This window comes from Pleurodeles waltl, chromosome 3_1, assembly GCF_031143425.1.
Source record: "Pleurodeles waltl isolate 20211129_DDA chromosome 3_1, aPleWal1.hap1.20221129, whole genome shotgun sequence".
In the NCBI taxonomy this organism is placed as follows: Eukaryota; Metazoa; Chordata; class Amphibia; order Caudata; family Salamandridae; genus Pleurodeles; species Pleurodeles waltl.
Genome location: NC_090440.1, coordinates 1,841,885,061 through 1,841,910,867, shown reverse-complemented (window position 1 = coordinate 1,841,910,867; position 25,807 = coordinate 1,841,885,061). Strand labels below are relative to the sequence as shown.

At 38.3% G+C, this 25,807-nt stretch overlaps 1 protein-coding gene across 1 annotated transcript in view; it reads left to right on the top strand.

Annotated features, from left to right (window-relative positions):
- COL3A1 (collagen type III alpha 1 chain) overlaps positions 1 to 25,807 on the top strand; it is a 124,095-nt gene that overhangs the window by 87,007 nt on the left and 11,281 nt on the right. Inside the window, exons 32-45 of the mRNA XM_069225930.1 lie at positions 1,231 to 1,284; positions 11,408 to 11,461; positions 11,544 to 11,597; positions 13,163 to 13,216; positions 14,302 to 14,409; positions 14,551 to 14,604; positions 16,297 to 16,350; positions 18,182 to 18,343; positions 18,551 to 18,658; positions 20,143 to 20,250; positions 21,043 to 21,096; positions 21,188 to 21,295; positions 23,297 to 23,350; positions 23,435 to 23,542. Coding sequence (XP_069082031.1) covers positions 1,231 to 1,284; positions 11,408 to 11,461; positions 11,544 to 11,597; positions 13,163 to 13,216; positions 14,302 to 14,409; positions 14,551 to 14,604; positions 16,297 to 16,350; positions 18,182 to 18,343; positions 18,551 to 18,658; positions 20,143 to 20,250; positions 21,043 to 21,096; positions 21,188 to 21,295; positions 23,297 to 23,350; positions 23,435 to 23,542 — 1,134 coding nt within the window. The remainder of the gene's footprint in view (positions 1 to 1,230; positions 1,285 to 11,407; positions 11,462 to 11,543; positions 11,598 to 13,162; positions 13,217 to 14,301; positions 14,410 to 14,550; positions 14,605 to 16,296; positions 16,351 to 18,181; positions 18,344 to 18,550; positions 18,659 to 20,142; positions 20,251 to 21,042; positions 21,097 to 21,187; positions 21,296 to 23,296; positions 23,351 to 23,434; positions 23,543 to 25,807) is intronic.

The window sequence follows — 25,807 nt, the reverse complement described above, 5'->3', positions numbered from 1 at the left end:
ATTGTGTGCCAGTAATCTGACTAGTAGTTTTTCACTTTCAGATTATTGCAAGATGTACATAAGATCTTATTCCACTATTGGTCTAATCTGAAACTAAAAACAACTTGAAATATGACAAGAAATCACTCTGTTGACTACCTGTTATAGAAGATATTTCAAGATTCTGTGTACAAGGCAGAAGGTCTAATTGTGTAGGAACCACAAATACCCATGAACCATACCCATTAAACCTTCACTAAGTACCTGGAATAGAAATACATGTATATGGTCAGTTAGCAGCCAGGCTGACATTGAAAGACGCATTGTGTATAGATTTTATGGGTCAGGGTATGTTGCCCTGGAACAGTCTGATCTAGTCTGTGATGTCACAAACAAAAAATAGATTGCTTGGGATAATAGCCACTTAGACATTCATTATATTCTAGAGTACCTCAATAAAACACTCCTCCATCCTATAGGGACTTCTCTGCATTGCCTAATAATTCCCAACCATTACAAGGCATAAGGTAACATTCAACTAACCCACACCCAAACAGAAGTTATTCTCCAGACCATATAAACACACTTTAAAAAGGTTGTGAGTTCACATTTGTATTGGCATACAAATCCCTTTCTAAATAAATAGACTAACTGCTTTGTAAAATATAACAATAATATAACAGTGGCATGCCCATTTATTAAGAGTGGCTTCCCGAAATGTGTCCATTAATCATCTGATATAATAGATATCTTAAGGATAAGCATGACCAGTGACCTCTAAAAGAAGCATTGTAAGCATTGTAAGGAATGCAGGTGGAACACCAGTGATTTTAACGAGGGAAGGGGCAGTTGAGTCACTGTTTATAACCAGAAGGTGACTGTGGAGAGGCCATTGTCTTAGGGTCTGATCAAGGATCTAGACCAAATAAGCATTTATGTGATTGGTCATTGCTTCTCCCTGTTCTTGTATTTTGGGTGGTAAAGGAACATCAGATCCACCTGCAAAAGTACAAAAGGCATCAGTAAAACCATGTATACATAAAACAAGTTATAGTTAGATAATTTCAACATGTGTCAAATAGTCAAATAAAAAATATCACTAATAATAATAACTACAAATTGTTTATGTTTTGAATCAACAGATTGCATTTATTGAAGGGGCTATTTTCAGCACTGTTCCATTTTATGAAATAATTACCATGCTGCAGTTCTATAATTAATCTATAACATTGCTTAATTTCTTTATTACAGGGTGAAGTTGGGTCCAGAGGTGGTGATGGGATCCCTGGTAAAGACGGTGGGAGAGTAAGTGTGTGCCATAGTAAAACGTTCTTTGATTTATTGTAAAAATATCTAAAGTTGTAAAAATTGATTGGTATAACCCAAAGCATATATTAATCTCCACAAAGTAAAAATGTTTGCAGTCATAGCAATTATCACTGGTAAAGCTTTATTGGCAAGTTATTGGACCTTTGCTTAAGCTAACTTACCAGAAATCGATTTGTAAAATACACAAAAGGGTATTGACAAGAAACTAACTACCTGTATAACAAAATGGCAGTCACAGGAATCTCAATTCATACAAGCATTAGAAGTAAAGTAACAATGATTTTGTCTAATGCTTACTATGCAGTTATGACCTTTCTGTAAATGGAAGCATGGTATAGATATTGCACTCATACTAGGACAGATCAGTCATAGTTATTAGAGAAATGCAAACATGAACTTACGTGAAATTGTTGAAAGTTTCACCTGCCACAATGTCAAGTGAAACTTGAACATAACGGCTTACCTAGATAACTATTCACGAAACTAAACATAAAAGTATGGGTCGATAATTGCACCTTTACCTCAACATCTTATTACACTTATTCTCTATTCACTACCACTCTGGGTAGAAAGCAGCACCAGGTGCAAGAATCCTGTCATACTAGTGGGAAGCTTAGGTGAATTTGTCTGCTCGTGTTCCACACCACAGGAATAGAGCACCCTAAATAACTGCACATTTGTTTCCCATCGTAAAAGTCTTTCTCTCTTCCTGCAACCGATATGAAGGTGATCTGTACCCCTTTCCACCATATCCCTTTCCTGGGGTAAATCTCTGATCATTTCCAGGGTAGCAAAAGGTCAGAGAAGAGTTTCACAATGCCCACAAGCATACATCTATGTGGATTTTTCTAAACTTGCAAGGCAAGCTACACCTTGGAGTGACGTCTTCCTACCCATTGAGTGAGATTTATTGGTAGAAACATCTCTGCACATATAGCAGAGAGCTCTGTTTCCATAAAACCAAATATATCTGCTATGATTCTCTCTGTGAACTCCTGGTTGCATAGAAAGGAAAATGTTGTCATATACGCATGTTAATGACAGAATGTACCTTTTTGAATAGGTAGCCTAAAGTTCAAAGGTTGAACAAGAAACTGTCTTATGTGTTAGAACAATGGAATGTACATTAGGAAAATACTTGGCAAGGATGATCTATCAGTTACAAATGGATAAAAGATTAGTACGAAAGGAGGTAGATATCCAGTTACAAGTTAAAATCTGGGTTCAGCCATTCATGACAACCTTTTTTGTCAAACATTAATGCCCAAGGGGAGGGATCGAAAAGTGATATCAACTATTTCATCATTTTACTCACCCAAATATTTTACTTCTTAGCAACCACATCAAAAATAACTAATAGCAAGGTGATGCCTAAAAGAGTAATGGAATGTGATATTGCTTGACTAAAGGCGCAATATACAAAGCAAATAAGGCAGCTGCTGAAGGTGGAGGGGAAAGTAGACAAAGTACCAACCATAAAAAAACTCAATATTTGCCATAGTAAAAATAGAGCAAGACCACAAAGGGGCAGAGCTGCACACTGCAATAGTTACCAAAAACAGTAAAGATTGTTGGACCATCGCTGGAAGGGGTGCTAAAAAGTTTAAAGTGAGATGTGATTACCATATAACATGCAATTAATGGAAAAAGCACCTGATGGTGCTATACAGGAGTCTTGACATGGGTGCGAAGGTCACAGTAGACCGAGAAGACAGGTCCCAACTTAGAGTCAATCATGAAGACACTGTGAAACTAATTAAAAACTGTAAATCCTTGCGGGCCCTTGGACCTAAAGGGCTCCCCTTTGCCCTTGTGAAGCTTAATCCCAAAAATCTGGAACTTGATACAAACACCTATGTTTAATACTGTTATACAATTGGTCCTGGTTCCACTGCTATGGGAAGGTGCAACATTGTATCCTAGTTATAAATGAGGCCCTAACATTTTTCCAAGCAGCTATCACCTCATTGCCCTTCTGGATGCAGATGGGAAATTATTGCTAAACACCTATTATCTCATCTGCAGGTATGGGTGAAAACATCAAAAATATGAACTTTCCATCAGTCAGGCTTCCGCCATAACTGTAGCATGGAAGGTAATATCATAGCCATGCCATGATCGGGCAGAAAGCCCATACCCAGAACAACAAACCTTTTGCCTGCGTCATACATTTCTTGACAGCTTTGGTGTGAATTGAACCAGGTTGTTGAGAAAGCTTCAGGAGTAAGATATCTTCCAAGGTTTTTTACACATGATTATAGAGCTCCACAGCAATACATGGGTTAGAATGAAGATATCGGATGGTCCGGTCTTTCAACTAAAATTCCCACCCATGAAGGCCTATAGCAAGGATGCATTTTAGCCCTACTTCTTTTTAATCTCTCTCTCTCTCTACATATATATATATATATATATATATATATATATATATATATATATATATATATATATATATATATATATATATATATATATATATGATTTAACAAATGTGCTCACTCACAATCTAGACAATGCTCCGAAGCTATGGCAAACAGACGTCCCTATTTTAGCGTATGCTAATGATTTGGTCATCCTGGCGACAACCCAGATTGGCTTTTAAAGGCAACTCTATCAAATCCAAATATTTAATCAAGAAAATGACCTTCTTATCAATATTAACAAAACCAAGTTAATGTCCTTTGGCTGAAAGAGTTCAACGTTTGTTTGGAAGATAGGTTCCATTAAAATAGAGGAGGTTAGGGAATACCTCTATTTAGGATTTGGCTTAGACCCAAATCTTTTCAGGAAATGTCACATGGAGAGCTTCAAAATAGAATTACATCTATTTGGGGTGCTCTAAAAAGACTCTCTGTGGGGGGCAGGCGCAAGGTACCTACTAGTTGTTATAAAGGCAAAGAGTATCCTAGTTCTGTAATACAGGGCCCTTATTTATGCAAAGCCTTGGGTGCATTTTCATGAATTGCATTCTGAAACTATTTTGCTTAAGGCAGTTGGCCCCAGTTGCGCTGTATTAGGCTAGAACTATGTTTGATGCTGCCATCTACTTTGATTGACATTAATCTGATCAAGTATTCTATAGAGGCGAAGGAGGCAGGAACCCACATTTAAGATCACCTATCACCAAAGTACTTACAGACTCTGGGGTAGGTGCAATCGTTTCTGATAGACAAATAGCACACCTGCTGGAATAATATAAGTACCCCTCAATAATGATACTAACATCCACGTCAAGAGCAGTGTGTAAATTAGATGTTATATAAGTGAGTGAATAGCCTTCCCCTGAGTAGGGACATCGATGCAGCCTCCAGAAATCAGTATAATAGATACACCGTAGACACCAATTTTTATTTTAATCTGCATCCCCAGGGGCAAACATGTTTATGCAATTTAAGTCCATTTATCTCCTGTTCAAGAGTTTTAATGGCACATGGAAATTAAAGTGCTGCATCAACAAGTCATGTGAGATGTGCAAGTCAACTGAAGAGTCCATTAAACATATATTGTGCCTATGTCCAGCCCTACTAGACATGTGGAAAAAAAGGCTGTAGTATTTTGCCTTAAAGGTAGTACTGTAAAAGAGATGGGTAACACTGTAAAATTCATGAGGCAGGCCATTGAGCTCTGAGAGGAAAATACTTAACTTCTTTTTATTTTAATGAGTGTCTGTTTTATTCTGTGATGTGTCTTTTGTAAAATAATGATTGTATATCATTTGATGTAAACTTTAAACAATAAAGTGCTACTACTATGACTAAAAAGATGAGAAAAAAAATGTCCAGACATTTTCTGGTCAAACCCATCAAACCCAATCTCCCATGGGCAAACATCTGTGTTACTTGGCACCTGCAAAATCAATTTTTAGTGTGAATTATGCAGGCTTAAAAAAGTCATGCAGGCCTCTTAGTTACGAATTGAAAAAAGTGAAGTCTGCATGCCTAAATGTGTACTTATAGATTTCAATGAAGGTATAATATTTGCTATCACAGAACAATTTCTACGTGGGGTTTTGGTAGGCATATGAGAAAGCAAATACATAAACAGTTAGATACACGATTGAGAACTGTGTTTTGAAGAAATGGTAAACAAATATGAAATATGGAGTGCATATTTCTTTCTAACATCTAATATTATATTGAATTAAACACCAAACACAGAACACTATCATACATTGCACATTTTGTTTTTAATCAACATTTACAGAGTGCAGCAAGTTACCCACAAGGGTCTTGAGGCGCTGGTGATGTGTGCTGCAGTGTGGAGGAATAATCATTCGAACATCCAAGTCTTTAGTTGTCTTTTGAATTGCTGGAATGACTGTGGGGTCCGGAAGTGCAGGGGGAGAATGTTCCAAACCTTGGCTGCCTTGTGCGAGAAGGAGCGTCCTCTGCTGTTGGCTCAATGGATCCGTTGGATGTCTGCAAGGCTGAGGGATTGGAGGTGTCTGGTCTATTGGTGGAAGGTCAGGCATGTGTTAATGTATGCTGGTCCATGTAGGTGTGGGCCAGCATCTAGGGGAGGTGTAGGACTATTTTGCCGCCGAGGTCTGTATTATCTGGAGTCTCTTCAGCAGGCATGCTGTAATTCCTATGCAGAGCGTTTTTCCGTAGTCCAGTCTGCTGGTGATGAGGGCCTGGTTGACAGTCCTTCTGGTGTCTGCTGGGAGCCACCTGAAGATCTTGTGAAGCATGCAAAGGGTGTGGAAACAAGCGGATGAGACAGCATTGACTTGTTTCTTCATGAGTAGCTTGCTATCCAGGATGATGCTGAGGTTGCGGGCATGGTATGTTGGGGTGAGGTCAGTAACTTTCACGACCATAACCCATTGATATAAGAAATGGAATGAGAGAAGGTTGATCTAGAAAAGTTGATAACCAGCCCAAGAATACCGCAATCACCCCTAAGGATGAGGCTCAAAACTAAAATGGATGAGAGTGGTGCCAAAATCTGTTGTGAACAATCTCTACATTGACAATATCCAAGATAGTAGTACATGTTTAGATTATGCCTCCTGTGATAAAACAGGGCTGATTGCAGAGGCTCCCTAACCTTTTGCCTCCATTTTTCACTTTTTGCTGTTTTTGTCTGACTCTGATGGTGTCCTGGGTACTGCTAACCAGTCCCAGGGCCTGTGCTCTGTAAAATGAGTATGCAAATTAGGCTAATTATAATTGGCTATGCCAACCTACCTCTAAGTCCCTAGTATATGGTAAGGCATGTAGTTTTAGGGACCCCAGCATTCGTAGTGCACCTATAGATGCACTGCTGAGGTGCCCAGTGTCATTCTAAAGGCAGGCCTGTCTTGCTGGCTGCTTTAAAACTAAAGTTATATGCAAATTCGACTTTGGAATTAAAAGTACTTCCAAAGTTTTTATCTACCTTATTTTTACATATAAGTCACCCCTAAGGTGTGCCCTATCTGCCCCTAGGGTTGGGTGCCATATAACTATAAGCAGGGACCTTATAAAAAATGTTTATAAGCCCTGGTGAGGTAAAATAGTCAAACTCGTTTTTCCTTCACTGTAGTGAATGGCCTCTATAGACTTAAATGGGGAGACTTTATTTCAGTTAACAAAGTCCCCATAAGTGATAGATGACATGAGTTTGGTGTCAAATTAATTGTTATAATAAATCCCACAACTTGCCATTGTTGGATTTAATATAAGTAGTTCAGGTAAAGAGTTTTAAAACTTTACCTGAAAGTTGTCAACTTCAACTCTGTAGTGCCCTTCTCTGATGGCCAGCCTCTGAAAGCTTGGCCTGGCTTCCTTGATGAGGTGTGAAGTGGCCTGGGTTGAATACAAGGGATGTGCGTGGGGGAGGAGATCTGTCTCAACAGATGGTGAAACAGGATGGGGGGGAGAAGCCAAACAGGTCTTCAAAGGCAGGGAAGGACATTTGGAGCAGCTCAGGACTGCCCCATTTCCTGCAACCCCAGACAATTAGGTGCCCTCTTGATTAGATTAGGAGAGGGCAGGGGTGTGTTTAGGAATTTTAGCTACACTAGTGGGTGGGCTCAGCCAGATCTAATCTCCAAACATAACTTTCAGCCATGTTGGATGTTTGAAGAATGTTGTTCCCAAGAAGTGGTCATCAAAATGGGGAGGAGCCTGCCTGTGATTAGACAACCAGGACCCCCCTGCTTTCCACCCAGGAACAAGGATAAATATGACAGAGCTGCACACATACCTCAGATCCCTATTTGGAACAAGACAAAGAAGAAGAAGGACTGCCCTGCTGGACCCCTGACCTGCACCTGGACACTGCACTCTGAAGGACTGCACCAGCTGCTCACTTGGGCTTCACCACTAAAAGGACTTTGTCTGTCTTCTACTGCTTCAAGAAGGGATTCCCTGTTTGCTACAGGTACAAAGGAGCTGCCCAGAGTCCCCTCCATCAAGTCCTGCTAGCAGAGCCCAGCTAACCAGCTACAGTGGCCATTTGAGGATTCTGACCAGGTACATTCTGTGAATTGTATTCCAAACTCCCAATGAGCAACTCAGAGCTTCTGGAACCTTTATCAAGTTGTGGACACTTCAAGGACCCAAAAAGAACCTCTGGAAGAAGATCCAGAAATTTGGAGACATTTAGAGCAACTCCATAAGTTGAAGAGGTGCATTATGGGAGTTGTATTGATAGACCACAAGAGGCAAACCAGAGCCTCTGAACTCTTGGCATGTGCTGTGGACCTCTTTCTTGAATCAAGAAACACTTCTGAAAGTACGTGTGGCAGTGTTACCTCATCGGTGGCCTGAACTCTGTCCCATTCCAGTGACCTTTTTTTAACGCTTTGAGCTCTAGTTGCTTCTACGCACTAGAAAACATTGATTCTTTTAAAATTCATATCTCCAGGTCCCCTTATCAAATTTTCATCATTTTGCTGTCATTTTAAAGAGAAAAATATAATCTATTTCTGTAAATTGGTGTTGGATTTCTATTGTTTTTTAATGTTTTACCTATTTACTGTTCTGTGGTTTTTAAATGTATTACCCATCCTTCTCCCAAGTTAATCCTTGTCGCTCGTTGCCAAGCTACCAAGGGTTGAGCTGGGTTTAATTTATTGAGGCCTAACTGGGCCTAAGTGGAGGTTTGTGCCCTGTTGCAAAGTGTAGGTAAGCCCTTACCAATAATCCACTTTCCAACACCTCCTACGATGAAGAGGTTCTGTATGCCTTTAAAAGGTTATGTGGGCTGATTGCTAATAATCTTTGGAGCCCACTGAGGGGACTTAAAAAGGTGGGGAAAAATGATATGGTGAAAAATGAGCAAAGGCCCATTAAAAAATAATCAATCTAAAACAAAATCATAAAAATAGGACCGAAATAAGCAGGTTTATGACAGTATGCAAACGTCCCATGGTAGCCAACAAGCAAGAAATTAAAGACCAGGCCTGGAATGACCTCTTACAGACAAGGGGGATAGATTGTATATGGCCTTCATGGACCTTACTTCAGCTTTTGACTGAGTGAACAGATCCAAACAGTAGGTCCAGCTTATTAAGATGGGAGTGGAATAAAAATATAGTTAATTTTTTACATGAGCTTTATTTGGACCTCTCTGCTTCAGTGAGATACAACTTAGATGGCAGCTTGTCTGCAGCAGTAAAAGTGCATAGAGGGGTGGGACAAGGGTGTATATTGGCTCAACTTTTATTCACCTTACAGATTAACAATTTTGTTCACTTTTATGCACCCCTTGCAAGGATATTCCTCAAGCAGACTCACAACTAATTCCCACACTTTTATATGTGGATAACACGGTCTTGATAGCTAGAACACCAACGGATCTACAACATTTGTTTAGCTCTTTAATTGATTTTATGGAGGCACTAGATTTGAATATAAATTTTACTAAATCCCATATCTTAGAGGTGGGTCCAAAGAAGAAAGATCAGAATAAATATTTGGAGGGTAGCATAGAATTGACCCATGGTAACCACCTTCCTGAATCTATGGGTTCTTTTTTATGACCTGAGTTCGTGGGCACCCCAAAATAAGGTCAAGAAGAATATTTTAGCAAAAACAGCTGTGACAAAATTTGATTTTGCAAAAATACTGGAGGCCAAACCGGTGCAAGAGCTGATTAAGGTATACCAAGCTAAATACATTCCCAAAGGATGTTATGGATGTGGGTAATAAGGACAACATGGCCTTCCAAATAGCAGAGAATATGGGGTATATTTACAAGCCCCTATCACCCCTTAGCGCAGAGCTAAACAGGCCCTCACCCTGGGTCATATTTACAAAGTGGCACAATGCTAGCATTGCGCCATTTTTTAGTCCCTTGCGTCACATTATACTTGTGCCAGGCATAATGTATGTAGGGGGGTGATGCTCCTCAGACAGGCCCTAAAAAATGGCACAGTGAAATTTACAAGATTTCACTGCACTATTCTAGCGTCATTTTGATGTTAGGCTATTTCCTAAGGAGCTCCACGAACTTTGCTGGACTAGCGTCAGCAGTTTTATCGCTAGTCCAGCAAAGCATTACAATATCATCAAAAGTTTAGTACGGGGCGCAAAATGACTCAAGGAAACTGGTGCGTAAATATACCTCTATATTTCTAAGAAGATTATTATGGTTCTCCATGCAGTCCTGTCATTCCCTCAAACATTGTTCACAGAAACTGGGAATAGGTCACATCTCTGATCTTTTAACTCTCGCACCTTTGACAAGATGAGTTAGGATAAGGTCTAATTGAGATCCAGAGCTTAATCAGGCAGTGAGTAGTGTTTGTTTGTCTTTGGATGGTGCACTCCAAATCCCATAGCTCGGGTAAATTAAAAACTTAACTAGCAAATTGGGATGGCTAAAGTTATTGAAGGACCCAAAGTGCATTGTTCAGAGAGATCTGATAGGGGCCAAAAAGCTGTTTCTCTCATGTTTGGTGGCAGAGATAGAGGCTAGAGAGTGTATTAAACCTTTATTAATGGGCTCCATTTTGTTAACCTGTGTAACAGTGGAGTCCTACTTAGTCACGGTTCAAATTTCCCTACATTGTTTTTCGTTGACAAGGATTAGGTTGAACCTTTTACATTGGTTACTTGCTGTACCAAAGGCCATTATAAAGTGGAGGAGTTGAACCCTTGTTCTTGTGATAGCTTCTCCTCCTATGACACAATGCACTTTATTGTGTTTTGTGATCACTGTCATGGATTAAGGCAATGTCGCATTGTGCCATTGTTAAGAGAGAAACAATTTCAGCAAACCAGACCTGCACAAGTATATTTGCAAATGGTTCTAATCCCATGGGTATGTTTTAATGTGGAAAGTTTTTTAGTAGGTTCTTTTAGGATTAGAGAAAAAGTTATTTGGTTAAGATGATATTGCTAATTAAAGTTGATTATGCTGAGCAATGTAGTTTTAGATTTTATTAATTTTTGCAGATTTTATGGGTACATTTTATACTCCATTTTTCTGATTACATTCTAATGGCAATTACTGTAAAATGTTTTAGTTTTTATGATATTGTGGTATTATATCTGTATGTGTGCTTTTAGGGTTTTAATGAACCAAATAAAGGGTCTCATTATGAGATTGGCAGTCCCACCGCAGGACTGACAACCTTGCGGGGAAGAGGCCCTTGCCATGGTGGTGACGTCCACCCCAAGCGTATTACAATGTTTCTGTCAGGCTAAGCGGTGGGAACATTGTAGCATGCGGTTCCTGTCAACAGCCTGTGGGAACAGTGCTATGATATTGGGCTCGGCTCCCTTAAGGGAGCCAATGCCAATATCATAGCACTCCAGCACCCTCAGAATGCGCACTGTCTGCAAAGCAGAGTGCCTGTCATGGAAAGGGTGGCAGAAAGCTGAGTTGTAATCAGCCAGGTGGCATTGAGTTCAGTGCCGGTCTGTCTGAGTACATCTCAGGCCACTGTCACCACGTCAGGAACCATGTACCATGTTCTTTAGGTGGGTCCATCTACCAGGGTTGTAATGTGGTGGTTGGACCACTTTGAGTGCAGCGGTCTGACCGTAACCATGAGTGTGGTGGTCCTCGGACCACCACACTCATAATTAGGCCCAAAGTGTTTTTGACTTTTACTTTGATGTATGCAGTGATGTACTCACAACATGTTTTTTTCATCTTATCTCAGGGTCCAGCAGGTCCCATTGGGCCCCCAGGTCCAAGTGGCCCATCTGGAGATAAGGTATGTATCTTTTGATTTTTAAATGACTGATAATTATATTTTGTGGACACAAAATAATGCAAAATATCTCTTTTTTTGTCAGGGTGATGGTGGCCCTGCTGGCCCTCCTGGGCCTGTTGGCGCACGTGGTGGTCCTGTAAGTATTTGTTGCATGTCATAATAGTAGTGAATGACAAGATTGTGCAACTGTTAGCAATTGTCAAAGTTACCAAAGTGAATAAAATGTAAGCCAACACTTTTAGTATTTTAATCATATATAGTAACATAACATAGCACTGTACTTCAAACAGATTCCAAATCACTTTAGCATAAACACAGACATGTGTACTGGCACATTCTTTGAACCCTACAAAATCTACCCCTTCCAAGGATATTCTCAGCAATAATAGACAGGAATACGGCATCAAAAGGGTGTGATAGAAAACAATAAAAATAAACAGAGTTCAGAATTGAAGAAATATGTCCAGATAGTATAATCTGCCTCTAGTACTCCTTAGCCAATTTTAGGGGAATTCTGCTCATAGATGGTATTGGTTTCGCACCATATTTCTAAGGTTTTCTTTGTAATAGGTAAAAATCCTAACCCACTATAAAAGTCCTGGAATATTTCATTAGTGCCCCTTTAAGAGAATCAAAGGAGTTTTTACATTGTCTGTGAGTTCTGACATAGGTATTTAGACCATATTACTGCTGCGCTTCACTATCTCGCTACCCCTAAGAGTATTGTTTTTTTGTAATAAGAATGTCATATGCTGGTGTCGCACTTAACTTCACCTGGATGACAGTTGGACTGACCTTGACCACCAAACCTTCTCAGGTTAAGATAACAAAATCACTAGATTTGAGGCTTGGTTGTTTCCAGTTTGATACCCAGGTGTGAGCTAGCAAAGTTCTCCTATTTTACATAGGGCGTGTGGTGGAGCTTCAATAAGTCAACCATCTGATTCTAGTTTTTGGGAGGCATTTAGCAGGAAATTAGCATGGGGACATTCTGAAGCATGATTAATGAGACTGTCTGTTTTGCTTCACATATGAAACCTAGATCCAACCAGCCTCAATTATACCTTGTCTATTAACCTCAACTAGAAAGCTAACACTGAAATTATTTCCCTACTGACCACAAAGCCATTGTCAATCTTCTTACTGTTTGGAAGACGTTGAAGATGCACCTGTTACAACTACATCATACACAATAACACCCCTTAAAACCAATGCAATTATGTCCCCACCCCTGGTTTATGTTTCTTTGCCCTCTGCAGAAGTCATATCTGATCGCACGTAACACACTAAGTGAATAAATCAGAATATAATAATTTTCTTTATACCTTACACTATACCCTAGCCTTTCTTTAATAATCATGTCCCTCCATTTCAGCCTCTTAAGTGATTATATTTTTGACTATATCTAAGCAGGCTGTAATGTACAGTCAGTAGCATTAACTTCTACAAGAATCCTTGTGTGCACCTCAAGACATTAATGAAAGCTGTCAATTTAAAAAGTGGTTAATGCCACATTGCTGAGAAAAAGAACATCAAAACTATTTTTTGGTAAAAAAATTGAAATTTTGTAGCATTCATCTTATTGTGCCCTGTACAAGTATGAATAATTGACAACTATCCAGATTTTTATATGAGCCATTGTAATATCTGACTGTGAGCTATAATGATTTTTATTAATTACTACACTGTGTCCCTGTGCAGGGAGAGCGTGGTGAATCTGGTCCTCCTGGCCCTGCAGGTTTCCCCGGAGCTCCAGTAAGTATAAGTATAAGTAATATGAGTAAAATGTATTGGAAGGCATATTGATTAATAATGAACTAAAAAATCAGTGAATATCAATGAACACATAATAACAGGAGCAGATCCATGACATCAAGACATTTGTCATCATTATTGTTCCAACTTTGTTTAAACAAAAAGACTACATAATATATACATTTGTAAGAAATAAAGCAGCAATAGTAAACAGTGATATTGATGGACTATACTTTTAATGACATTTGCATACAGGGCTGTAAAGAACAAGACAGTGTTAAACACTGAAGGACCAGTAAGTATTATTAATAACAATTTGCTTTCTAAAGAAAGCAAACTGATGGAGGAAATCCTAGCTCCACCATCTAAGCTAGTGTGGCAAATGGGTGAATATATGAAGTGAATTTGATGAACATATTAAGAGTGCATCATTTCTATGGGAATTGTGAGTCCTAAAATGAAGTAGAAAACTTTAAGATTATAGCATGACTAGGATAGGGAAAAAACAGCAGAGGATAAGAGGGTGCAGAGGCAAATAAGGAATTGACCTTGGAGGAGTTCCACTTATAGTTTTGAAGAGTAGTATTGTGGCTAATGATGAGAGTTTCCCCAGTTGCTAACAGGGCTGTAACCAAGTTAATAATATGGGCCACTGGTCTGGTCTAAAACAATAGGGCCAGATATACCTTAGAAACAAATTCCACTGACTTATGGTAGAATGTTCTAAATATTCAAAGGTTCTAATTCTCTGTAATGCAGAAAGTCACCAACAAGTTTAAACCTATAGCATTTCCTTCAACCTAGTCCTCTTCACGGTACACCGAATCATTCTCCCAAACTTCTTTTTGTATAATCTGAGTAGTGTCAGTTCCTTTAAAAAATATATTCAAAAATACGTGACAATCTTAATCATTCTGCTAGATCTGTCAACTCTTTATTCATATATTTTGAATGCTTGGAAATGTCAAGCGACAATGGCTAAAGTGCATTTTGCAGCAGTCAAATACACATTAGCAACACTGTACTTTTGATATGTAACAGTGCCAGATTGAGATATAAATTAAAATATAATTTCCTCAAAATAGGGACAAAATGGGGAATCTGGACCAAAAGGAGAAAAAGGCCCTTCAGGTGAACGAGGGGAGCCTGGTCCCCCAGGATTGGCTGGTCCTCAAGGCGGCCCTGGAGCAACTGTAAGTATCTATTGATCACATTCACCAACATTACTTGTTTAAAGTTTTATAATGTCATCGAAAAGTCTGAATATTGAGCATGTAAACATTGCTGTGTATGCAAGAGAACATAACAACATGATGTCGTTTTTCACAAACTAGGGACCACCAGGCTCTACGGGATCAAAAGGAGATCGTGGTGCCCCTGGATCACCTGTGAGTATTGATATATTTTAGTATTGATTAAGAATGTCCCTTAAAGTTGAATATTTTGATATAGAAGATCCTTATTGAAATGTCTGCAAACTGTGGTCTCTCAACCCATCGATAGTGGTAATTACAGATACTAACTTGTCACCGGGAATCAATTAGTACAGGGTCACCTGTTGACTTATTGTCTTCACTGACTCATTTGTTCAGTCTATTAGAGTTGAGGTTCAGTAACTTGAAATTATGGTAGTTCAGTTCACATCGACTGATAGTCTTCTTTTGGCAAAGTTGAAGCTAATATGTCATCTTAGAACAGTGGCTTAAGTTACAGGAAACTTAGTGGTAGAACAGCTGTATGTGGTTTTTGATTGAAAGAAGACCCTGGATATTTTTTTTACTGATTACATGACATGTATTGCTTTTTCAATGCTTCTATCAATCATATGGATTTGTTGTTATGGATTGTATCCTTTTGGACCTCTCAATGACCAGTGATAGAATATACGGTTCATTGAGATGTGATTGATTAAAATGCAGTATTGGCAATTTGGTTTCCATCCAAATATTTAAACTAGGAATTCCTTCATGAGTGATTAAATACATGTATTCTACTCTTGTTCATGCCTCTAAACACACCTGTGCAAAGGGGGTATTTTTGTGGGCCCCTTATGATTAGCTGTATGGGTGCTCTAGATTCACAAATTGTATGCTCATGTAGTTGGAGTTAGAATCTTGATGAATTTTTCAACAATTTTTATGTTCCCTAGTACCTTGGGCATCTTTAGCAGATTATGTTCAAAATATATGTAAAGTTAAATATGCAATAAACTGTAGACAACAAAAGCTCAATCTCAGTGCTACATTAGACCACCGGAAAAAATAAAAAGCACTCATATCTGCAGGAGTTAACCTACATATAGTTCAATAATTATGCTATAATTGTCTCAGGCTATTTATTGTTGCTAGAGAAGATTGGCAAAGGAAAAGACAAAGGTAACAAATGCCATTTCTCAATACCTCAATTACCAGGTGCAAGTGATATTGAGATGTCTTTGACTTGCATTAAATATAAAGAATTTAAAGTCCTATGTCATTGTAACATTATAGCCCTCTTTTGAGGTTCAAGTGGTAAATAGCAAGTTTCTGACTGATATGCAATGAATTATCTTTGGGAATAGAATAAAATGATAAAGTAATTTGGAGAACGTTGCTATATGTGCAACTGCAAACCATCTTAACCTTGTAATAGTTCTAAAATGTGTTTTCATTCAAAGATAATCAGATCTTCAGCAGCATTTAGCATGAGCCTGCTTCGCCATAGTTTGGAATTTATTTCCATGTTTCATTTCTTTGTGTACAATACTATAAAGAGTCATAACAATTGAAAGAAAAGATGCCCAACATGTTTAAATAACTGAATGCCAGGAGATATACTTACTTCTTTCATTTGGTTGGTTGACACTGTACTCAATATGAGTGATTCTGCACCTTAATAATGCTCATATTATCAGAGTTGAAATGATTTCGGTTGGTTTTACTTAATATATTTTCCTTTGCCTGATCAGGTTTGAACAAGGCATACAATAATGCTTATGACATTACACCATGGTTTTGAAATGTTAAACATAAAATAGCAGTTTCGAATACCTGAATCAGATATTTATCACACTATTAATAAATGGTGCTTTGATATTTCAGGGTGCAGCTGGTTTCCCTGGCGGCCGTGGCCCACCTGGGCCTTCTGGAAGTAACGTAAGCTTATCTAAAAAGTTGTTATCATTCTTTAAAGCATGCTTATGTTGGGTGGTTGAGGTGTATCTTCTTCTAAAAGACGTTGGCAATTATTTTGAAGGTTCATCACTCAGAGGTCTGAAATGTAAAAAAACACAACGGCCCTTATTATAGAAAATGAACCACCTACATGGCTTGATAGGGAACCGATCAGTCACAATGAGGTTATATAAAGTAAACTCTCTCTAATCAGGAGGAGAAATAGGGCCAAGTGGATTATTGTTCTGACTGCCTGCTCATTTCAGATTGAGTTGGATATTTGAGCAGCAGTGTAACTGTATGGTGATGGAAGAGTCTTCATGACTTTAATGGGTGGTGGACCTACATCGGGGTCCCTGGAATATCTTAACAAATGGGTGAGTCTCATGGAAACACACTGGTACCCTAAGCAAACACTGCTCACATTCAGACACTCATGTTTCTACTCTACATAGGGGTTGTTTGTCTTCACAACATGTTGCGTGGGACATTTCAATGAAGGCAAGACAGCACATAACTTTAACATTTTGTATATATATATATATATATATATATATATACACATATATCTATATATATATATTAAGCAGGTGTTTGATGTAGTGAAAGTGATGGCTGGGAGATCGGTGCCTGTGAAAGTGGGAGAATGAGTCTCCTACTTGAATTATGGAAATTGTAAATGATTGGAATTTGAGTATCAAATGAATGGGGTGATAGCATAACTCAAATAAGAAGATTATGTTCCTATGAAAGGGCCCAAAACATCTGCCTGTGGTCTTAAGTGGGTGGGGGAAGGGAAAGTTGACATGAGTATTGTGAGCAAAGTAAGACAAAAGATGAGCAGCCAGATCTGCAGTCAAGGGCTGATCCAGTGATTACAAGAGTAGTATGGGCAGAAATGAGGGAGTGATCATGCAAAACAGCGAAACTAATGAAGTTAGACACATGGGCTATAGTGACCTCCATGAAATGTGACATGGAAGCATGATAGACAAGAGTTTAGTAGGCTGGGCTTCAAGAGATATTATGTGAGTTGATTACAAAACAGTCATTCAAGTGGTTTGGAAAAGAAAGTTGGTAGTACTTTATTTAACCAGTGGTAGAGTATTTGCTGGTTTGAAGCAGCTGAATAAGTGATTAAATAGCAACGTCAAGCAGGACATATCGGATGAAGTGAGGGCTTGAGGCTTCACTGTTTGCAAAGGGACAGTGCATGATGGCTATGGACTTTATTAATAATATTTGCTTCATGAACGAAATGTACGCTGTACGAGGGGATGAGATGGGGATAATGGTACTTGAAATTGCTTTTGTTGTTTTGATGCTTTGTGAGAAGGTAGGAATTAAACTCAGTGACATAGGTGTCAGAGAGATTAAGGGCAATAAATATGTAACAGTTCAGGCTAGCATGATGACGTGAGATTCGAGAGAAGACATAACATCTTAGAAACATAGAACATTTTTAGTTTTTAGAGATTATGAGGTCATGGTAATTTTCATGTGTTTGTATGGGAACAGAGTGAATTTATGTTAAAAAGGTCTTATTGCCTAGTAATGCCTAAAGCCTAACAAATCCTTGTTTACTGGTGACAATAAGGGTGAACTTCCATCATAGGGGACTTCCACCCATTATCATTGATACTTGCATAAAAATCAGTAGCTCCTGCCCACCGACCATCAACCATATACATGATGCAGACTAAAAGTGTAAACCTCACTGAGCCATAAAAAATTACAACAGACATCATGACGTTTTAGAAAGTAATGCAGGAGATAAACATTAAAAGCTAATTTTGGTTGTATTTGCATTTAGGGTAATCAAGGTCCACCCGGTTCTTCTGGAAATCCAGGCAAGGATGGTCCCCCTGGTCCAGCTGGTAGTACAGGTCCACCAGGCAGTCCGGGAGGCAGTGGTCCAAAGGGTGAACCAGGTCCACAAGGTGAAAGAGGAGCTCCAGGTTCAAGAGGAGAAGTGGTGAGTAGACAGAAGGCAAACTTGTTTTATTTTTCTGGCACTAGCAGCTTTATCAATATTAACAGAACAGAAAAAATGGAAAGATCACAGACTATGGGCCTGTGATCGGGATATCTGTCACCGTTGTGGCAGAGTAACTTGTCCACCAAGATGTCAATCAGGCTGTATGTCTCACACAGATAAAAAAAATATATATTTTTTTGACAGGGTTCCCCAGGTCCTTCTGGAATTTCGGGCCCAGCTGGTTCACGTGGCATTGTTGGACTTCCGGGTCTTCAAGGCAGACCAGGTGCTCCTGGCATTCCTGGCACAAAGGTAAATTCATGGAAAATTATACACAGAATCACTGCCCTTTCACAGATTGCAATGGAAACAAACAATAAAACAATTAAATTGTATAGTTAACACAAATTACATGGAGTTGAAATCATGTGCATGTGAAATCCTCACAGTGGTTTCAGGCACACAATAAGGCTGTGAATGTGGGTGTACAACATATGTACAAAGGTGAACAATGATTTGAAAGTGGTAATAGCAGTCTCTGAATCTGGGGCTTAAAGTGAGGTGAAAAAGAATGTAAATAAATGCCAGTGATTGTTCACAGAATTGTACAGTGGGAGTCTCACATTGTCCCAATAACCTCACATGCCTTTATCAATAAAGTAATATGTATTGCTACACCCTAGTCCCATCTAGTTGAAAAATATGTCTTTGTAAATGAAACATTTGCTCTCTTCTAGGCTACGGTTGTGGTCAATGTTTGCATTGACAAATTATGGGGAGTAGTCTGTTGAGAATATCTGCTTTTGATATTCTCCTGCTTTATTTTGACCCCACCCGACAACGTGCTCTACCTTTTCATCTGAAAGAAACAAATATGGCACCAGCACAGGGTGAGGGTACAATGCATTAAAAGTAATATACGTTTCAGGGTAATCTTTTCCTCAAGAAGTGAAGATCCCCTTTCCCAACTTAGGGTTCATGCAAATTACATAGAGCACTCAATCTTCATTCTCGTTCCATAACAGAACAATGCCAAGAGGCCACTGCATGTAATCACACAAAATCCACACAAGCAGCATCACTGTCATAGAAGAACCTATCTTCCTTAAACAGATCATCGGGATCTTGTGGCATATACTTGCACATACCAGAAAACAAACAACAACTGCATGGTGGTAAAATATATTTCAGGCATAACTAATAATTGTGTTGCCATTTGTGTTGGCTTGTGCCTCAAATTGTTCCAAGAATTGTGTATCAATCTGATAATACAAAATTACACCAAATAATTGAGGACTTCACACCAAGGTTAGATGTAGAGAGGTCTTAATGTCTCATTTGTAATTATTTTTGCCTCTATTGAACATCAAATGCTGTGTTATTTTTAACTTAACACTCACCATTTGTGTTAAAGGGTAGCATAAATAAGCACTGAGACAACACTGACTAGCTGAGCCTACTTACATTTCTGCATTGCTTTAGACAAAACACTAGATTAATTGAACAGAAAACTCTCAAAAACAATAAAGGTAACAAAAGTTAACAAAACAGGTTGTTTATTAAACGTTGATGTCTTTAACAAACAATTTTGAAACCAAAGAAATATGTAAATAATAAAAATGATGTTCACAGATTAACATGGCATATACAATCCAAATCAAAGCAGTAAAATCATGTTTTCTTAATCAGAAGTGCCACTGCTAATTAATTAGTTTTGCCTTAGGTATATTGCTGCTTGCTCTCCCAACTTCTACATTAATATATCATGGGGTATTGAGCCTGTTTTATTATTGTAGGGTGAAGATGGTAAACCTGGCGTCAATGGTTCCCCTGGCGACCGTGGAAACCCTGGATCACAAGGACCCGCTGGTATAAGTGGTGCCCCAGGAGAACCTGGCAGAGATGTAAGTGATTGTTTCACACAGAATCTTTATGATATAGTTTATTTAATCTGCTGAATTCCATCTACATAGCTTCAATCAGATTTTTAGTAGGTATGCATTCTTACATGTTCTACTGAAGATATCCTCAGGTTCACAAATTTTATTTTATTTTATTTTACATTTTGGAACATTTTTGTTCATTGTTTTTTTTCCTTTTACAAATTCTTCATATTAAATTCAAAAGATATTTGTAGAATAGGAAACAGTGAGGTGTATTAAAAAGCACTGTGCAAGTAATTGAGTGAAAATATTTGCTTACATTGAATTTTGGTTGCCCTAATTTTAGTAAGACTTCCTTTTTTATCATCACTATAGCAGTTTGATGCCTAGCCAGTAAATCTCTCAGGTTTCGTTAGATTCCTTATTATAGAAGAAAAGGACTTCTGTCATTCAAATCATATATCCACTTTCCCTTCTTCCCCACTAATTTGAAGTTCATCTCTTACAGACTTCGATAGTCAATGTATATTATCAGTAATTAATTTGGTATACATATACTGAATTATTAATCTATTTGTACCCTTCTAAACTGTGTTAAATTGTGGTTTACCTTATGGCAAATTAATGTTGTTTATGGGTTTCATCAAATGAGTCAAATTATGTCCACCTGTATCTTACTTTGTGCTCAATGAAGGAATAGTGTCAAAGTTATTTAAAAGTGAACCAAGTAAAATGCCAAGTTCAAATAATTTCTCTGCCCTAAATATTATTATATTACCATAAATTTAATGTGTACATTTCCGTCTTAATTAGGGTAATCCTGGATCAGATGGTTTACCTGGGCGTGATGGATCTCCTGGTCCCAAGGTATGCAGGAATCAATTTTGTTTCCAGTGTAAACTTTGGCACTTGTTTTGTTTGAATGAGCATTGTTTCTAATATATCTTGGTGTTCGTAGGGTGACCGTGGTGAAAATGGTTCTCCAGGCGCACCTGGTTCTCCTGGTCATCCTGGAGCGCCAGGTCCTGCTGGCCCAGCTGGAAAGTCAGGCGACAGAGGAGAGAATGTAAGTCTTAAAAATATAAAGTAATTTCATTAGTCTTACATGTGTTTAGTTCCTAATATGGATTGCAGAGCTGCTAAATTCTTCCAGGGAACTGAGATGTGGCACAACACTACAAGATACATTCTCAAACAATTCAAAAATCCTCAAATTAGGGAATTTCACATTATCTGTATTTTTGAAGGATAGGGGAACCAATTTTCTGAAAATCAGTGATTTAAATATTCATTTTATTGAAAATGAATTAACCAGGTTTCTAAAACTGTTCTTATTATATCCATTTGAACCATGCAGACAAATAAACAAACAGCTAGTACATGTTTCGCAACTAAATGTTGCTTCCTCTGGACTTCAACAAGTCTACATATTTCAGAGAATATATGATAATGTAATGGTTGGCACTTTCCTTAAAATATTGAATAGCCAACCATATTCTTCTTTTTAATAGCGGATGAATGAGGAGGCATTGAAGATATTGTTTACAAGACATGCAAGATTATAGTTCTAGTATCCATGTCTATCCTTAAAATGTAAGAGATTGAAAAGCCTTTTTATCCATAAGCAAATGGTTGTTGAACATATTTATGCAAAAGAGTAGCTAAAATATACTTTCACACCCTCAATATATCTATATCATTAAATATACAAAAGGTTAGGTTAACACAATTAGCAGAAAGAATAATATTGTTTTGTAAAGGCAGCCAATGTAATCAAAGCTAGTAGAACGTGATCAACCATTAGGGGCTGGTCAACTGTCAATGAGTGTGCTCTTGGGAGATGCTAATGAAGTTGACTGTAAACCAAAAATAATGCAATTTCTGGCAGCCACATCAGGAAAGAACCAAAGAATGGACAGCTGTTGGAATGTGAAAGTAGGTAGTCCAGTGACTTAACAAAATTCTTCACCAGGAGACTGATATTGAAAGTGCTACTCTTGACCTAAAGTAAAAGAAGATGATGAGGAAATAGGTGAAACTCATTGACATTATTAGCTTTAAGAAGCAGGAAAGCGACAAATGCACAGAGCAGTCAGACTGCACACATCCCCAAAATTGTTAGCCGAAGATATAATGAGACATCATCAATTTACTGGGAGAGTCAGATGGCCCTGTCTTTTTGTCAGAGGATGCAACATAGTTTCACTGCAAGGTAAGTTAAGTAACATCACTCTTTGGGATTTGTCAAATAAATCTTACATCATGTGAAATGGGTGAGAAAAGCCCCTTGCTTGATCTCAGTGAAAATGTATTCAAAATTGGATTTAGGACATTTTTATTAAATATGTTTCTGAGAGCCAGTGGTGTGCTGTCCACCCCAGTACAGAGCAAGTGCAGCAGTGATCACCTTCTGATGATGCTGGTGCTGTACCCAGGGATGCAAGGAAGCCAACATGGAACAGACCTGTTTTATTGACTTTTATTGAGCCAATTTGCTAAGCGAAAGTGTGCATTCTACAAACCATTAAAAATACACATCTTTGGCATTTTCACTGAAAATCTAAAATGTAATGGTTCTATATTGGTTTTCAACTTTAAATGGCTATAATAGTATCATTGTATAGTAAAGCTGCATTTGGGTATGATGAAAATGCATTTGGCTACTATTGTAATCCTAAGGATCCAGCTGTAGACTGGCATCTGCCCATTCAACAATTGCTTTACTTTAAGAGAGGTTTCCAAAACCGGAATTAGAGACAACTGATGGAACAGGATTTTTTAAATTGAACTCCAGGGAAGTCCACTTACAGACCTAAAGCAATTCTAACATACCAATGCACTTTTCCGATTTGTATTTATGCCTCTGTAGTCAAGAAAACACTTTCTTCCTGTATCCATTTCCTGAACATCATATCAATAGACTTTCATTTTTATAATGATTTTCATTTTGGCGATTTTCTGCCATATACCTAAGGCAATGACTACGGTCTATGTTTAGCACATGTATACAAAAATGATATGTAGAACAAAGGTTTCTCATTCTTAACTATGTTACTTTATCCCACAGGGCCCTGCTGGTCCCGCTGGCCCTGCTGGTCCTGCTGGTGCTCGTGGTGCTCCAGTAAGTATCACTCCTAAGGTCTGAGCCTCATATTGTATTATGATAATTGTGCCTGCTATTTTAAAATCATGTTTGCTTTGACAGGGTGTTCAGGGAGCTCGCGGTGATAAGGGTGAAGCTGGAGAACGTGGCACAAATGGTATCAAAGGACATCGCGGAATGCCTGGTAACCCAGGTCCACCAGGTCCTCCCGTAAGTAATGGCAGGCTTTATTGATTTATTATTATCAAAGCCTGACAAAAGCTATCTATCTAAAATTATATTTACATATAAATATATATATACACATATACATAATAATAATAATAAAGTTACTACTTCTAAACCTGTCAGAGCTTTCTGCACTCTTTTACACTGATTTTAAAAAGGAGCAAACACTGAGACACATCAGGGCTGCTAAGCTGTTGCAAACACATTAGTGCCGGTTACACCACAAACCACAAGCCTTTTAGAATCTGTTTAAGAAACATTGTGAGACAGTCCCTATAAAATAAAAATAAAAATAGAAAGTGCATCAGTGATTATGCAGAAGCCCCATCACAGGTGCAGGTAGAAATACAGGTTCCCCATTGATGAGCATCACCCTGGAAGCACAGCAGTCTCCACCAATACCTGCCATGAAGCAGATCAGAAGGGATCTTTCCCACCTGTTTAAATACAGGGCAAGGTAAAATGATAATTCAAGTGATGCTATACTTACTATAAAATCCTTCACCAAATATTTATAAAATTCCTGGTCCAGGAGTTAATTCATGCAAACGTCATAAAATGTGCCTTTAATCGATACTTTGTCTAAACCAGCTATGGTATGTGGTGCAGAACATAGGTCAGAAAAATCTAGCTCATGAAGAGCCCTGTGCACATAATGCAAACAAGAGGTAGAGAAGCCCCTGTCAAGCTGGAGACAGCCTAAAATTACTTTCCTGTTAAAACCAGGCTGTGTTTGCCCATACACTGACCCATAGAAATATTAGGGGTGTTTGTACATATAGATCTATATATCTATATATATGATATATATATATATATATATATATATATATATAAATATATATATATTTGAAAAACAAAACAGCTCTCAAAGACACCGCGCTCCAATTACCGGTGCTACTGCTGAGGCGAGCCAACCCGAAACAATGTTTTGAATCAAAGATTAGCAGTGCACTCCATTAGGGGTGATAATTCTAGCGTTTATTTCATATTCGAGCTGGAAAAATAAAACGAACAACGCGTTTTGACCGTCTGGTCTTTTTCGAAAAGAGAGAACATGCACTATCAGTGTTACAAAAATGTATTACATATACAAAAAACATGTACGCCCTGCAACGCCTTTCGGCATAACATCCTTGCTCATGCACTGGGTGGCTGTGCTTCCCATTCCACCATAAAGTATTAGTGAACAACAACAAAGAGAAAGGACTTATCCATATTGACCCAATTATTTTCACAATATGAAATCTGCCATCTTGGAACATGCACAATTTATACAGAAGGTGATCAGTGGGGGTGAGAGTGTCTGTCAGATTGTCTGAGTGCATACATTAGTGTTTTACTGTGTGTCAGTGTCTGTGTGGATCTGTGAGTGGGTTCATGAGGGTTTCAATGGGTCTGAGTGGGTGCGTGAGTGTCTGGGTGTGTCTGTGAGTGGGTGCGTGAGTGTTTGAGAGGGAGAAATTGATTGAAAGAGAGAAAGAGAGAAAAAAGTGAGAGGGAAAGAGATTCTTTAAGCTTTAATATCTCATATAGTTAGAATTATATATTTGTGTTCAATTTAAAATAAAAAAATATATTTATTTATTAAAATAAATTATTTTTTTAATTAAAATAAAAGAGAAATTTGTCCATCTGTGTGAGTACAGCTCAGTGTGACCGTCTGTGACATTCGCACTGAGCTTTGGGAGTTGTGGCTTTTAAAAACAAGTTTTTAAGCCCTTTATGGCCTTTCTCGGACCACAAGGGAGCCATCCAACCATGACAGGGCAGCAGGAGGGGGCCAGGAATGTCCCCACTTTTTTCTTTTACAAACGCCTCCTGGACTTGGGCCACATGGGGCAATAGAGTAACAAAGGAAGACCGCACTTAAATTTTTTAAAATGTTTATGACAGATCCATGGATCCACCATGACTCCACTAGACTGTGGGGGGGGGGCCTTTACAGCTATAGGAGGCAGGGTGTTTGTCCCCTAGCCCCTTGATAGATAGATAGATAGATAGATAGATAGATAGATAGATAGATAGATAGATAGATAGATAGATAGATAGATAGATAGATAGATAGATAGATTTAGATATATATAGACACACATACTGTATATGTGTGTGTGTGTGCGAATATGTGTATATATCGATAGATATATAAAAAATATTGCTATGCTATAATGTATACTATTTAAGATGTTTAACCCTTAATAAATTGGAATTTTACACTTACTCCAATATGGCACACAACATTGTTAC